This window comes from Lepidochelys kempii, chromosome 2, assembly GCF_965140265.1.
Source record: "Lepidochelys kempii isolate rLepKem1 chromosome 2, rLepKem1.hap2, whole genome shotgun sequence".
Taxonomy (NCBI): Eukaryota; Metazoa; Chordata; order Testudines; family Cheloniidae; genus Lepidochelys; species Lepidochelys kempii.
In genome coordinates this window covers 2381962-2397102 of record NC_133257.1, presented here as the reverse complement: position 1 = coordinate 2397102, position 15141 = coordinate 2381962, and the positions used below count along the sequence as shown (strand labels likewise).

Here is a 15141-nt window from a genome sequence, read left to right as displayed (position 1 = left end):
AAGTATGTTTGCAGGTCAAAATTAAAGTTGTTATTGGGACTTGTTAATACAGTTGTTAACCAAGATCTGAACTGTGAGAATAAGAAAATATTTATTTAAATCACTGGAATCAGCAGCCTTAACTCTAAGCTAACATTTTCTTGGTGGGGAGTAATTATTACTAATGAAAGCAGAACATTTGATTGATTTGGCCTTGAACTGCCTGACACCTGCCCAAGTTGACACCAGTCAGAATGACATCAAGATTGCCAGTTTCAGAAGACACAGCAGGAACCAGATTCACAGGGAAACGTTTAGCAGTGTCAGAAAATGATTACAGAAACCCATGTGTCTCTTGTATGAACCCTGACAAGAAGTGATATGTATACGAACAACCTGTATGGCCTTGTGCTTCAAGCAGACAGCAGGACAGAAGTCTTCATAATTTCCAGTGTATAGGGTACACTGAATTTGGGTTGAACTCTGTGAGATAAAGACTCAGAACTTCCGATCTCCTGCTCTGGATAACATTACTCTTTTGTTGCTTAGCTGGCCCATCAGTATGTGCTGGCAGAACAATGCCTGGAGGAACAGGAGACCTGGGCATGTTCAAAGAATGGCTGGACAAGTAGGAAGGTTGCAGGTTCACAACCTGCTGGGGAAGTGATTACAGCTTCCGTGCTACCTCTGCACTCCACATACACCTTTACAACAACAATCAGATTCTTTAAGGTTTCTTTTTTGGGCCTCCCTCATGTGGATCTAAAATACACTGAAGACTTGAAAGCACTGAAGAACCCAGAGCTCATCAGGTGACTAGAAATGATGTCTCACCTCAGGAGAGTGAGTCCCCATGACAGACCTGGACTGAGAGCTCTCTACCACCCTCTGGTGCTCTGAAACCAAATTTACTTTTTCAAAATTGCAGGTTTCAGAGTAACAGCCGTGTTAGTCTGTATTCGCAAAAAGAAAAGGAGGACTTGTGGCACCTTAGAGACTAACCAATTTATCTGAGCATGAGCTTCGTGAGCTACAGCTCACTTCATCGGATGCATGCCGTGGAAACGACGGTTTCCACGGTATGCATCCGATGAAGTGAGCTGTAGCTCACGAAAGCTCATGCTCAAATAAATTGGTTAGTCTCTAAGGTGCCACAAGTCCTCCTTTTCTTTTTGTGAATACAGACTAACACGGCCGCTACTCTGAAACCGGTGTTAAGTTTGTGAACTCTGCTTGGTAATGCAGGCAGGGGACCCCAAAGCCCAGCGAACTCTTGCCTAGCAATGATCCATCTGCCACCGAGCCCAGCGTGTCTAGTGGCAACCTGAATCCAGGCGTGGTAATGAGGCTGAGTGAGGGGCTAGAACTGGCCACGCATGGAGCAAGAGGAGCAATCCTGAGTGGCTATGCAAGGCTCCTTCCTCTAGCCACACAAAGCGGAGTTGTGACAAGCAAAGGCAGGAGCACAGGGTACCACAGCAGCAGGTGCCACAGGGCAGCCCACTGCGCACAGCGGCTCTCCTCTTTATATGGAGGTAAAGCCCAGAGAGACTTCAGTTCCCACCATGCACTTCTCCATCTTGAGCTGAGTGGCAGGAAGCTCGCCCTGCGTGCCTCAGCAGGCTCCCAAGAGGAAGTGGGAGCTGCGATCTACCTGGTTCTCTGCAGCTGAGGTCCTGCGGCCCTATGCTGGGTCGTCTGAGCCCTGCTGGCTTTACAGTGGCTGACTTGTACCCTGTCGGAATGGGCAATCTGAACAAAATGATTTTATTTAGCTAAATAACTCTACCCCTTTTTCTCTGGCGTTCCTGGTACTTGTACCCCCTGCCTGCCAGGGGTCACGTCGCCTGCACTGGGGGTTAAATCACTGTGTGGGGCCAGGTGACGGCCTGAACTCACTGCCCCTAGAAGAGCGGCAATAGGAAAGAAAAATAAACTCCACGTTGGCTATTTGCACCCAGGACAGCAATGGGATCTGCAGGGCGCTCAGAGACATGGCACTGCTGGTTTTCAGGAAGCCGGTGACTAGCAATTTAAACACTTCACGAGTGGAGCTGTGATGTGGCCAGCTGGGCCCAGGCACCCGCCGGAGTCCTGGAACGGTACTTACTTGTCGAGGCAGGCAACGCTGAGGCACTTTTCTGGGGGCTGAGGCTGCGTGATGCTGTCGCTGGCAGCGGTGCTGGGTTCGTTCTCCTGGAGGATGGAGTCAATGAAGGTGGAGGGAGACAGAGGGGTTTCAACAGCAGGAGGGTTCCCAGGGCTGGCCTCCTCTATCTGGGGGCTGGGGGTGGGACTGGGGGGCTCTTCTTTGATACGAACCAGAGGGCTGCTCCTTGGAGAAAGAGAAAGAGAATGGTCACCAAGGCAGCAATGGTCTGCCAGTCTCTGCTCTCCGCATGGCATGCAGAGGAGTCCCAGGGCCAGACACTGCCTCCCTCAGAGAGCTGGTCCCTGAAACAGGATTAGCCAGAACTAGGGTGGTGAACTAAGGCAAAGTGTTTTCCGCTGGTTGTGCCCTAGAGCAAAGCCCTGGGCATCAGTGCCACAGGCTGCCAGGTGCTCTCTTTCCAACCCCTACAGCTGTGCCTCTGGTAAGTGTACCAGTCTAAGACCAGGCCTAAACAGATTTAGTCGCAGAATAATTATTTTGGTTAGGGCTGTGATTATTTTCATAAATAGTTTCATTGGTACGACCCCGAGCACATATGGAGTTACACCAGTATAAAGGTGCCATATACCAGAACGGTTTATTCTCCTTCCCTCTGGGAGTAAGCTATAGGGATCGTAGTGGTATGTGTAGCCAAGGCTTGAGATCCACTCTCTCCCTAACAGCACTGTCGTTGCTTCTTGGATTCTGTGTTTTTACGCGAGGGATGATGGCTTCTCTGACCAGCCCTAATTCCGCAGCTGGAAATCCCTTTCCCTCACTGACTGAATTAGGGTGTGAGTGGTTCAAGTGGCCGCTCTGGAAGGAACAGCAGCGAGAAAAGAACAAATAAAAGGCCAATTAGGCAAACATATGGTCTATATTTAAGGGTGAGCGCTCCTGGCGGAGGCAGGGTGACCAGATGTCCCGATTTTATAGGGACAGTCCCGATTTTGGGGCTTTTTCTTATATAGGTACCTACTACCCCCCACCGCCGTCCTGATTTTTCACACTTGCTGTCTGGTCACCCTCGGCGGAGGTGTATGCGAGACTATAAATAACATTTCTGTGCGATTCAGCACTGCAGGGGAGGTGCCAGCACCAAGAATACAAGAGATGAACAAAGGAGTCAGCAGAGGAACAGGTGCTAAAGCACGGAGGACATTTCTTGCTGGGGAAGCTCAGGCCCCTGACATCTCACTGGGCAGGGGTGGCAGGGAATAGCAGCTTAGAGGCTGAGCTACAAGGGAACAGGCATGGAGGCATACAGGACTAAGAGCTGCCTCGGACACCTGCAGGCAGCGCTCAGTGGAATCAGGGAGCATCATACACACAGAGCTCAGGTCGGGATTTGGCTGAGTATCCAGGATGACTCTTGTGTGCCTTGTGGCAGGAGACAGCCTGACTTTTCTGGGCTGGGACCGGCTGGAAGCTTCTTGCTGTCCAAGGTCAGATACATTTGCTTCAGGTTCTCAGCCTCCCTGTCCTCCTGTATGGTGATGACCCAGCCACTGTCTCTCCGAGGAGGAGGAGTAACTTGGGAAGAAAGGCAACTGCTTTTTAACCCACGCCCTCCTACGCTGGGGGCTTGGACTGCCAAGGTGAGTCTTTACCCTGTCCCCATAGTCAGGAGTGTCACGGAGTGTGGGGGAGTCCAGGCCCTGCCCCCCTCTTCCTGGGATTCACTGAGACTCTCAGCCAGCCAGTAAAACAGAAGGTTTATTGGACAACAGGAACACAGTCCACAACAGAGCTTGTGGGTACAACCAGGACTCCTCAATCACGTCCTTCTGGGGGAGCAGGGAGCTTAGACCCCAGCCCTGGGGTTCCCTGCGTTCCTCTCCCCAGCCCCAAACTGAAACTAAACCCACCCAGCAGGCTCTCTCCTGCAGCCTCTGTCCACATTCCTGGGCAGAGGTGTTACCTCCCCCTCCCCCTCCCCCTCCTGGCTCAGGTGACAGGCTCTCAGGTCTCCCATCTCCAGGGCACATTCCCAGGTCAACACTCCCCCCTCCCTGCTGCGTCACACCGTCACAAGGAGTGCTGCTGATTCGTGCACTCTAGTCACTGAGCAAGCACGTCAGTGCTTCCCAGAGGCCTGAGAGGACAGCCCGATAACTGTTCCAGAACAGCAGGGTTCAGGCTGCATCGACACTGCAGAGCTTATGCTGGCCTAGCCCCCTCGCAGAGCTGCTGCGTAGAGCGACACCTGGAGCTCTCCTGCCAGTGGAGGAACACCACCTCCCCAGACAACGTTAGCTATGCCGGCAGAAGCACTCTTCTGTCGCCACAGCGGCGTCTGCGCTGGCGGATTCGCCAACACAGCTGCAGTGCTAGAGGTTGTGGTTTTTCCCACCCTGGTCCGACACAGCTTTGCCAGCATAAATTTGAAGTGTGGACCAGGACTCTGATTAGATCAAGGAAACAGGAGTGACTTTGGCATCTTCCATTAATCAAACAAAAGACTGAAACTAAAACAAGAATCTGTGGGGCAAGCAGTGTCCTGAGTAAGAAAGGCCCGAAGCACCTGGTCCAACTCCCAGCAGGGTCAGTGGGAACAGGCTCGAAGGGAATGCCTCCCTAACACAGCAGCTCCAAGGGTGACACCGGTTTCTTGCTGCAACTCCCTACTGCGAGAGACCCACACCCGAGCTGGTGTTCCACAATCCAAACTCATGCTCTTCACACAGATACCTTTCATCGAGACTGCCACTGGGGGAAGCTGAGGGGCTGGACTGGGCTAGTTCCGTCACATCGGAGATAATGGGACCAGAGTTGGCTGAAGAATCCGGGGAGTACAGATTGGAGCCGCTGTATGCCGGGGAAGAAGCCTGAAATAACAATCAGAGCATTAGTGAAGTCATGTGACAGGCACACATGAATAGTCCCATTACCAGGCACGCAGCCTGTGAGAGGGAGGTGCAAGAATTGCCACTGTGTGTAAGAGTACAGAGAGCTCACAGCCGATTGTGAAGACCAAGGCGGGGGTCCTATCTCAATAAAAGCCCGTGCTGGCAGTCTCCAGCATTAAAAAATCAGGACGTTGCCCTAAAAATCATTAAACTGACTTAAAAATCACGAGATCTTTGATGCACACAACATGTTGGGTTCCTTCTGGAGTTTGGGCCTTTAGAGTTCACACATTTTCCAGTTTTTCTCTGCAGCCGAGAGAGCTAAAAGCTTCCTTTTATGTTTCGATGCCAGCTGAGATTCTCACATATTCACCTGCCTCAGGGAGTTGGGGCTTTAAGAAATATCAACTATTGTGAGTCTTGCCACCAAACTGTGAGATAGCAACACTGAAAGGCAATCCCATGGAAGGAGGGATTTACTAGTGAGGAGACTGAGTGAACCTGGATCCCCTCGCAAGTGCAGGAGTCTCAGCCAGGGAGTAAGGATGTAGGGGCTTTTTACTTAAGGCACCTTTTCAGCTGCTAAATAAACTCCGGATCAAATGATGGACCAAATTCTAGCTGCCTGGTGCACACAGGCACACCCCAAAAAACTGGCAGGCAGAGGGGGATCTGCGGCTTGTGTCCTAATTCAACAGCTCTGGCGCTTACCACACCTACCCTGAGATGACCCATGAGCCCACTAACTCTCCTCCTTCATATCCCTTCTTGAGACCCCAAAGAAATCAGCCACTGCATGGTGGCTAGGCTGCGGGCAGTTGGGAAGGACCAGGAGTCATTATTTATCATGAGGGTATTTAATTAAAATAACCCAGATGTATAAAAACCCAAGCCTATTCAGCTTTCTCCCTCTCCCACTTGTCTTCTTAGACCGTAACCTGTTTGGAACCAGTGTCACCTCGACGTGTGTTCATACGGTGTCTAGTTCAATGGGGTCCCAGCTCTGGTCAGGGCTTCTCGACACCCTCATAATATGAATATCAAACAACAGCTTGTCATTCTGGTGGCCTCCTTATTAGGTGCTCAGATGCCTCTGTGTTGGTGGGAGCTGTGGAAGTGTTAGAGAGAATCACGTGGAGCAGGTATTCTGCAGACCCTCTGCCCCAGGAACTGCCCCGGGCAGTCCTTGGACCATGCGAGAGGTTTGTGTGCATATGCCTCCCGACTTGGCGATGGTCAATGAGCAAGCCACAGTGTGGATGGGAACAGTGTGAGTGAGGGCATTGCCACTCGGAACCTGAGTGCACGGTACAGGTGGCTCAGAAGAGCTGCTCACCCATCACTTCTGCTTTGAGTAGAAAGTCATAAACACTTGAGCTTGAGAGAAGATGGCCAGCTGTGTTTCTCATAATTGGGCCAATCCTGTAACGCTTGGAACAGCTCCTGCTGGCTTTGCTTAAGTGTTTGCTGAATGTAAGAATACGGACACATTTCAAAGGCGGTAACAGGGCTAGGAGGAGGTGGGAATGAGAACACAGAAACTCCCCATGGGGAGGGTGGGGGGCGGGGTGTCGAACTGCAGGGTACAGGGCTAGGAGGGGGTTGGAATGGGAACACACAAACTCCCCACGGGAGGGTCTAAGTGCAGGGTAGAATTTTGAATAGGGCTATGTTTTTGGTTCTGGGGTGGAAAACTGGGTCAGGTAACAAGCTACAAGGAGAGCTGCGTGAGTCTGAGTGGCTGCGTGCACACACACGAAGTTAGTGCAATAACTTTCCCCTCTGGGCCCTTGGGTTGTTCAGTGACACGAGCCTGGTGTTCAGTCTGCTGTCCCCATAATGCTGCAGGACATACATTATTATTCAGCTTCTCGGACACCTTTTATTTTGCTTTAACAACAGGAAAGAATGAATGGGACTCAATCCTGTGGAGGGTGGCAGGGGCAGGACTATGGGGTAGCGGAGCTGTTGGAAACTGATGCTAGTCTCTAACCACGGCTGTAACCCTCCCTTCCAGCAGTACAATGTTCACAGCACAGTACCAAGAAGTGGGCTGGTCGTAAATGCTGCCTGGCAGTTTTGCCCAAAGGATGTTTGCCATTTGGCTCCCTCATGCTAGACAGGTGGGGCCCAGACACAGGCCCTGAGCATAATTAGGGCAAACCCCATGGTGTGGGCACTCTGATTTAAAACAAACTGAAACAGGGCACCTCTGGAATCAAGAGTGGCCGCACCAGGGGATGCACCGATTTAACTAATTACACTATCCCAGAAGCAATCAAAGGCACAAGGTGATTGAGTTTTATCACAGCTCCCCGGAAAAGCAATCAACACCGAAGCCAATTAACTCTATCAGCAAATGAACTTGATTAGGGCTCTTCAGCTGCGAACAGACAGGAGGAAACCTCTAATTCCCACATAGAGCCCAACCCCACCACACGTTTAATGAGACCCTGCACTCCAGGACAAAGGGCAGTTAATTACGCTCAGAAATTCAGTGCACTGTCATACCAATTAGGTGTCAATCATGTGTGAATGTGAATAGGCTAAAAGGGGAATCCAAATACACAGGATCCTGTCTCTCTTTCTCTGGCTGGGGTGGGAGGGGGGGCTGCAGCAGAAGCAATGTACATAGCTCTAGGCCTGGAAAGAAGGGAATGATGGGGGTGGGGGCACTGCCCATTCAAAAGAGAATTAAGGACCATGATTGGTGGATTTGGGATGTTACTGCATGGCAAGCTGGTATGCTGGAGAGCCATACCCTGCTTACCCCGCAGTAACATGGGTAGGCAAGTTTCAGAGTAGCAGCCGTGTTAGTCAGTATTCACAAAAAGAAAAGGAGGACTAGTGGCACCTTAGAGACTAACCAATTTATTTGAGCATAAGCTTTCGTGAGCTACAGCTGAATGCATCCGATGAAGTGAGCTGTAGCTCACGAAAACTCATGCTCAAATAAACTGGTTAGTCTCTAAGGTGCCACTAGTACTCCTTTTCTTTATGGGTATGCAAGTCCACTGAAGAGAACCCTGTCCAGTACGCCTTGGCCAGAGGATGATAGATGGAAAGCAGGACATCAAAGGGATGGATGGATGAAAAGTGGATGGGAAAGGAGAGACAAGAATTAGGGACTTTCAGGAATCCAACAGCAAATTAAAGGCCCATCCAGAAAATAAGCAATGACGAAGCTTCCCATGTGCTGGCTCCTGATGGGTCCCTCTGGGGGACCTGCCTGCGGTGCACCATGGAGCCAGGTAGCTGGCCAAAGCGCCTGGCATCCAAACTCAGCAACAGAAGTCAAGGCCTGAAACAAGTGTCCTGTGTTGAAAGCTACCTGTGTGGGCTTTGGATGGGTGACATTCCCCTCTCACACCGGAACGAGGAGATCGAGGGATGTAATCGTTCCCCTCTATTTGACATTGGTGAGGCCTCATCTGGAGTACTGTGTCCAGTTTTGGGCCCCACACTACAAGAAGGATGTGGAAAAATTGGAAAACATCCAGCGGAGGGCAACAAAAATGATTAGGGGACTGGAACACATGACTTATGAGGAGAGGCTGAGGGAACTGGGATTGTTTAGTCTGCGGAAGAGAAGACTGAGGGGGGATTTGATAGCTGCTTTCAACTACCTGAAAGGGAGTTCCAAAGAGGATGGATCTAGACTGTTCTCAGTGGTAGCAGATGACAGAACAAGGAGTAATGGTCTCAAGTGGCAGTGGGGGAGATTTAGGTTGGATATCAGGAAAAACTTTTTCACTAGGAGGGTGGTAAAGCACTGGAATGGCTTCCTTAGGGAGGTGGTGGAATCTCCTTCCTTTGAAGTTTTTAAGATCAGGCTTGATAAAGTCCTGGCTGGGATGATTTAGTTGGGGATTGGTCCTGCTTTGAGCAGGGGGTTGGACTAGATGACCTCCTGAGGTCCCTTTGGAAAGGTTACTGCATGCTCTGGGATCGAAAGGGTTTAATATCATATAGCCCTACTGATCGAGTACCAGGGACTGAGCACAGCTGCCTACTGCTTTTGCTCCACTCCTCACACTCCAGTCCAGGTCACCCCTGCGGCCCCCCTCATGAACGCCTCAGTTCTGACCCATGGAACCCCCCTATTCCAGGCCTGGTCGTCACCAAGGCTCTACAATGCTCTCAATCCTGACGGCTGGTGTCCAGAGGACAAACCCCAGCTATGCGAGTGCGTGACGAGTTGGAAATGGGAGCAAACATTCAGCAGGGAATTGTTTGATACCAAATGCACTTAGTTTGTGACAAAAAACAAAGGTGAACCCAGGTCAGCAGAGATGAACGAGGCAACCCACCGCTAGGTGTTGATGAACTCGGTTGGTGTCAGTTTGCACGGCACATGTTCACTCCTGCCATGTTCTGCTTCTGAGTTAGCTACAGACTAAAACCCCCTCTCGGTAGGCTACAAAGCACACCCGTCACTTTGCTCTCCTGCCAAATAACACAAAAATCTCCTGAGCAAACTGCAGCGTAAAGAAGAGGCCAGCTGGAGGCGCCACAGATGACCCCTCCTTCCCCACACAGCTCTGCCCTCGTCCCCTCTCTCCAGGACCAGGTGCGCACAGAGCACTTACTGCGTATGGGGATGAACCGTGGACATGCTCCAAAGAGTACTGTCGACTGTATTTAGGCATGGAATGTGCTGAACCGCTGTCGTTCAACATCAGGGGGCTGCAAGAGAAACCCAACACCCATAAGAGCATTACAGGACTCCAGGTGCTGCATCTCCCTGAGAACACAGGGTCAGACATTAGCCAGGTGACCCACGGACCCAGCATACATCTGGCTGCCCTGGGCATGGAAACCCTGTGACTGGCAGTGGAGTGTGGGGCCTAAGTACAGTACTGCAGAGCAGGGAAGATAAGGGCATGCAGCAAATCCAATGCATCACACGGTGGCTCTCCACAAATAGCAAAGCAAGTGGTTTGCCATTATTATCAGTCTTCTGAATGCCGCTCTCTGAGTCCTCAGGGTAGCTAGCACCTTATACGCCGAGAGGTCCCGATTTGTGTGCCTGTGGTAAGACTTTACCCTCTTTAGATGACCATAAACAGCAACACCTCCAAGCGAGTACGGAGGAGCACTGGGGAGCATGCACAGCCCCTTCAGCTCTACTTTGGGAGCAGTGATGCTGTAAGGGGAACTGGGCCTCTCTGCAGCTCCAAATCTAGCTGGGAAAAGTCACGTGTACAATTCAGAACATAAGGAGTGAAATGCTTTGCAAATGAACACCATGTCGCAGGGGCCCTCGCTAGTTTCCTTCACCCAGGCCTGCTGGGCAAAGCTTCAAAGCACCCTGCCCTCTGAGCACACCCTTGCAGCTTCTGAACACATCTTCATGGAGTCTCACATCAGCAACGCTGGCGCCCTGCTCTGCTTCAGCTCCGTTCCACCGTCCTACTGCTCCTAGGACAGCTCAACTGGTGCCACCCACCACCCTGTTCACTTCTGCCGGCACTTCGTATCCTCTCAGAGCGTGAGCTCCTTGGGGCTCTCCCTGCGTGGTCAGAAAGCACTCAGCGTACCTTGGGCACTACTGCTGAATAAAGAATCATCATTTGAGGCTTGTAAGACCACAGCCGTTATCAGCTTTTTACTTTGCAGCCTCATTGGTTACAGCAGTTGATGAGTGAAACGGGTTCAGGAGGGATTCTGTGTGGCTTGGTTTGCAAACCCCGCTGGATTAGTAGCAGAGGCTTGGTTAGCTCCCTGGGGTGGGTGGCATTGTGAGCTGCCCTCTAGCTGTGAAGTGTGGCTGGATGCTGACTCGATGCCAGGGACTCTTGTCCAGTTCTACCACACTGGGAAACATGCTCCAGAAGTGACAGAGGGGTGGGATCACGGAGGAATCCCTTCCCAGTCACTGTTCTGAAGCACTCTCCTGCCTTTCCCACAGGGAATCTGTATCTCAATGTCTGAACATAGACTTACATCTTTCTCTTCACCCCGAGGATACGGTTTGACTGCACCAATGAAATCAAGAACTGGATAAGCTGTGGGGAGAAAAAAGAACTCCTGTTATCACAATGCATACAGTAGCCTGCGAAAGACGATAAAATCAATAGCTAAGATCCCTTGCCAAGGGGTTCAAAGCAGTGTCAGAAGAGGACAAGCTGGAAATGGGGCAGACTGCTGAGTACTTGTGATGGTCTGTAGAATGACACTGGGGTTGCAGGGGAAAATACACCAGCAGTCAATTCAATTCCACTTTATAACATGCCAGGCAAGGACTTGTCTTCTGGTCACGGGCTGCTGATATTCATGGTGCCTCAGAATCTACTCGTCCGAACTAGAACTAGTACCTCTGCTGTTCCAGTTCCCTTCTCTGGCCCCGAGACAGCCCACTGCAACACCAGGCAACCCTACTGCTGAGGGTAGCTCGGGTCCTTCTGTGTTTTCAGGGAGCGGGGAGCTGGCTAGATTTACCTTATTGACGACTTTCTGCTGCTGGGCATGTTTCTGCCTCAAGCTGGCCACTTCCCTCCACAATGCCTCATTCTCACTGCAAGGAAGGAGAAAGCCATCAGACTGCAAAGCGCTGCTTTTGGGGCAGAACAAGCTGATCCTGGGGAAGTGCTGGGAAAGCTGTAGCAGGACTGCAGGTATCTCCAGATACCAGCTCATTTACAAGCTCTTGGGGACATGGGAGGAACTTTTTTTTCTTCACTAATTTTGCTCTGCCATTTGTTACTTGCAGTGAAACTACAGTGACGCTAGACTCGCACATGTGGGCAAATAGATATATTCGTATTTTAAAATGTCTGCACTTTTTGTTTAGCTGTTCCCATCCCTGTAGCATGTGCTCATCTCAAAAAAGAAGCAGTGGAAACAGAAGGGTTCACAAACGGGTGATATAAGCAATCAGAGGCCTAAAGAGACTTACACACAAAGGCTATGTCTACACTGGTAACTGAAGGACAAAACTTTTGTCTTTCAGAGGTGTTAACCCTCCCGCCCCGAAAGACAAAAGTTTTGCCGCGACAAGTGCCAGTGTAAACAGTGCATTGGCAGCAGGAGTGATCTCCTGCCAACAACACAAACGCCACTCGTTGGGGGTAGAAGTATTTTGTCAGCAGCAGAGCTGACAAACAGTGGTTACACTGCGTGACTTTTAGTGGCCCGGTTCTGGCGACAGTCATGCCACTAAAAGCTGTGTAGTGCAGATATAGCCAAAGAGACCATAGAAAGACTGGGAGACTTTGGGAAGGACAGGAATAAGGGGGGGACACAATAAAGCTCTATAGAAAATTGAGGGAGATAGGGAAGGTAAATCATGGGCTCCTATTTGTACTTTACTGTAATACAAGAACAAAGGGACTCAGTGAAATTGAAAGATGGCAAATATAACACTGATAAGAGGAACATACTACTTGTATCACACAGCTTGTGCAACTCAATGCCACAAACTATCTCAGAGGCAAGGAGCTTAGTAAGATTTACCGAAGGATTAGACATTTTACAGTACACAGGTAACGAGAACAGACCCAGTTTTATCAGACAGTTAATTAAATCTGTACAGGCTTCGAGGCCAGGACAAGGGACTTAAACCTATTACACAGCACATAACAGCTTCTCTTAGAACTAAAGTCAGGAGAACACAACATTTCCAGCAAACACAGTGTGACCTAAAATGCAGTTCAGAAGTCTAAGGAGCTCATTCTCTCAGTATGTGAGGAGACTCTATGTGTTCGGGGTGGGGTGATCAGGGTGACTGACCCAGGAATGGCTGCTGCCTGTCACATTAAACTTCCCTTGCCAGTGGAGCAGTTGCAGGTCTTTCAGGTACGGGTCAGCTGTGTGCTGGAATTGTCAGACCTTTAGTGCAGGAGCCCTCCAGTCCAGGCCCCCAATACGTCTACACTGCAATAAAAGACCCAGGGCACAGCTGCGCCTGCTGCAGAAGATCTCAGAGCCTGGACTCCAGCCTGAGCCCGAATACCTACAATGCAGTTTTTAGCCCCAGAGCCCAAGCCCAAGTCAGCTGACCAGGGCTCTCAGACTTGGTGCTGGGTTTTTTTTTAATCGCAGTGTTGACTTACCCACAGAGCGTCTGTGAACAGCTTCTGGAAAGGGTCTGTAAAGAGCCCACATTTTCCTTGACACAGCACATTTGAGGGGGTGAAAACACAGGGAATAATCTGACTGTGGCAGCTAGACCCAAACCCGCGCAGGAAGCAGCTTCTGGGGTTTGCTCAGCTCTTAGCATTGGCATCTTTCCTATTCTCGGAGCCTGAAAGTCAAGGGAAGAACCTGCAATCCCACTTTGAGTGCTGAGCTTCAAATGTTCAGACAGCTTGAACCAAGGACACATTCCAGGAATGGTTCCTGCCCACAATGCCTGAGACACATCTAAGCAATGCAATGAAGGCTAAGGTCCTACAGGCCAAAACTAGTGAGAAATAATGAAAGATGGGGGAAAAGAGTGAGAAACAGCTAGAGAAAGGCTCACAAACAGTTAAAATGATTTGAAAGCAGGAGAAAGTGCTTTAATCCTTTCTTTAGCACAGTCTTTTATGAGGCAATTAAATCCTGGTGAAGAGTTTATAAGGGCCAGTTTTAAACATTTCATTTCAGGGGTTATTAAAAGATCTTAGAAGTGTTTTATTTCTACAATATTTTATAGAACTACATAAACTCAGCCCCTCTCTGCACCTGGAACTTTTAAAACACTGCTCCCCGGGGAGCACTCCAGCCTTGGGTCACATGCTTTGTATTTAAGACCACTGGGTAAGGAGCTCAGGGGTAGCATTTCGAATTCAAGGACGGCTTGCGTGTCCCAGGGCTATCTGTACAAGGGAGTTGTGACTCAGCTCCATGACAGAGTTAGACAGAGCGGTGCCATCCGGACCTTTACAAAGGGAGGAAGTTACTGTGCGCAGTAACAATGGTTCTTAGAGACGTGTGTCCCTACGGGGGCTCCACTGTTGGTGTGCGTGCGCCCCCACGCTGCTGACTGGAGAATTTCAATAGCAGCCTGTCCCGCCCGCATGGTTCCCCGCCTGCCACAAGGCTAGCCAGCATGTGAAGGCATTCCCACCTCAGTTCCTTCTCAACTGAAGACTCCAACAGTGGAACTCCAAAGAAGAGGGGAGGAGGGTGGGTCATGGAGCACCCATAGGGACACACATCTCTAAGAACCATCATTTGGGCACAAGGTGAGTAACTTCTTCTTCTTCTTCCTGTCCCTATGGGTGGCTCCACTGTCGGTGACTCCCGAGCAGTGCTGACCACTGGAGGCTGGGACGTCTGACTCAAGTCTGATGTAGAGGACAGTACTGTGGCACTGAATTGGGTGTCTGTAGCCGAATCCCCCAGAATGGCATTGTGTTCTGAAAAGGTATGCACAGATGCCCAGGTAGCTGCTCTGCAGAGCTCAGTTATAGAAATACCCTTGGAGAAGGCAATTGGTAAGGAGACTGATCTCGTGGAATGCATGCATATCAAAGATGAGGGTGCTACTGCATGGAGTTGGCAGCAGAGTTTAATACAGCCAGAGACCCAGCTGGAGAGCCACTGTGCTGAGATCGCTGCATCTTTCAATCTATCTGCAACAGAGAGGAAGAGTCTCAGAGATTTTCTAAAGGCCTTTCTTTGTTCTATCCAAATATAAGGCCAAGGCTCTTCTCACGTGGAGCGTACGGAGGATGGCCTCCCTGTTGTGCTCACGAGGTTTGGGATAAACTGTGGGAAGCTCAATAAGTTGATTCATGTGAAATGCAGAAGTCACTTTAGGGCCAAACTTCAGATGCGGTCTGAGTGTGACCTTGTCAAGGAAGAACACAATAAAAGGGGGATGTGCCATCAAGGCTGCCATCTGCCCTACCCTTCTGGCTGAAGTGATGGTGAAGTGGAATGGCGCCTTCATGGAAAGGTAAGTTAGTGAACAAGTGGCCATGGGTTCAAATGGTGGTCTAGTCAACCTTTTAAACCTTAGATTGAGGTCCCATTGGAGAGTGGGGGCCTGGGTTGTGGGAAGAGGTTTGCTATGCCTGTAAGAAACCTCTTCATAGTTGTGTGGGAAAAGACTGAGTAGCCATCTACCTGTTGGTGGAAGGTTGCGACTGTTGCTAAATGAACCTTCAGTGAGCTAACAGAGAGACCCGCTTGTCTCTGTTTGGCTTGTATACTGAATGTAACCATGCTTGA

The 15141-nt window shown here is 50.2% G+C and overlaps 1 protein-coding gene across 3 annotated transcripts in view; it reads right to left on the bottom strand.

The window, feature by feature from the left end:
- Positions 1 to 2068: 2068 nt before the first annotated feature.
- The window catches only part of HSF1 (heat shock transcription factor 1), a 75592-nt gene continuing 62519 nt past the window's right edge, over positions 2069 to 15141 (bottom strand). For all 3 annotated transcript variants that reach the window (XM_073329847.1, XM_073329848.1, XM_073329849.1), the window contains exons 5-9: positions 11422 to 11497; positions 10927 to 10988; positions 9570 to 9666; positions 4823 to 4959; positions 2069 to 2314 (exon numbers count right to left, since the gene is read on the bottom strand). In XM_073329847.1, coding sequence (XP_073185948.1) covers positions 2086 to 2314; positions 4823 to 4959; positions 9570 to 9666; positions 10927 to 10988; positions 11422 to 11497 — 601 coding nt within the window. In that variant the 3' untranslated portion in view covers positions 2069 to 2085. The remainder of the gene's footprint in view (positions 2315 to 4822; positions 4960 to 9569; positions 9667 to 10926; positions 10989 to 11421; positions 11498 to 15141) is intronic.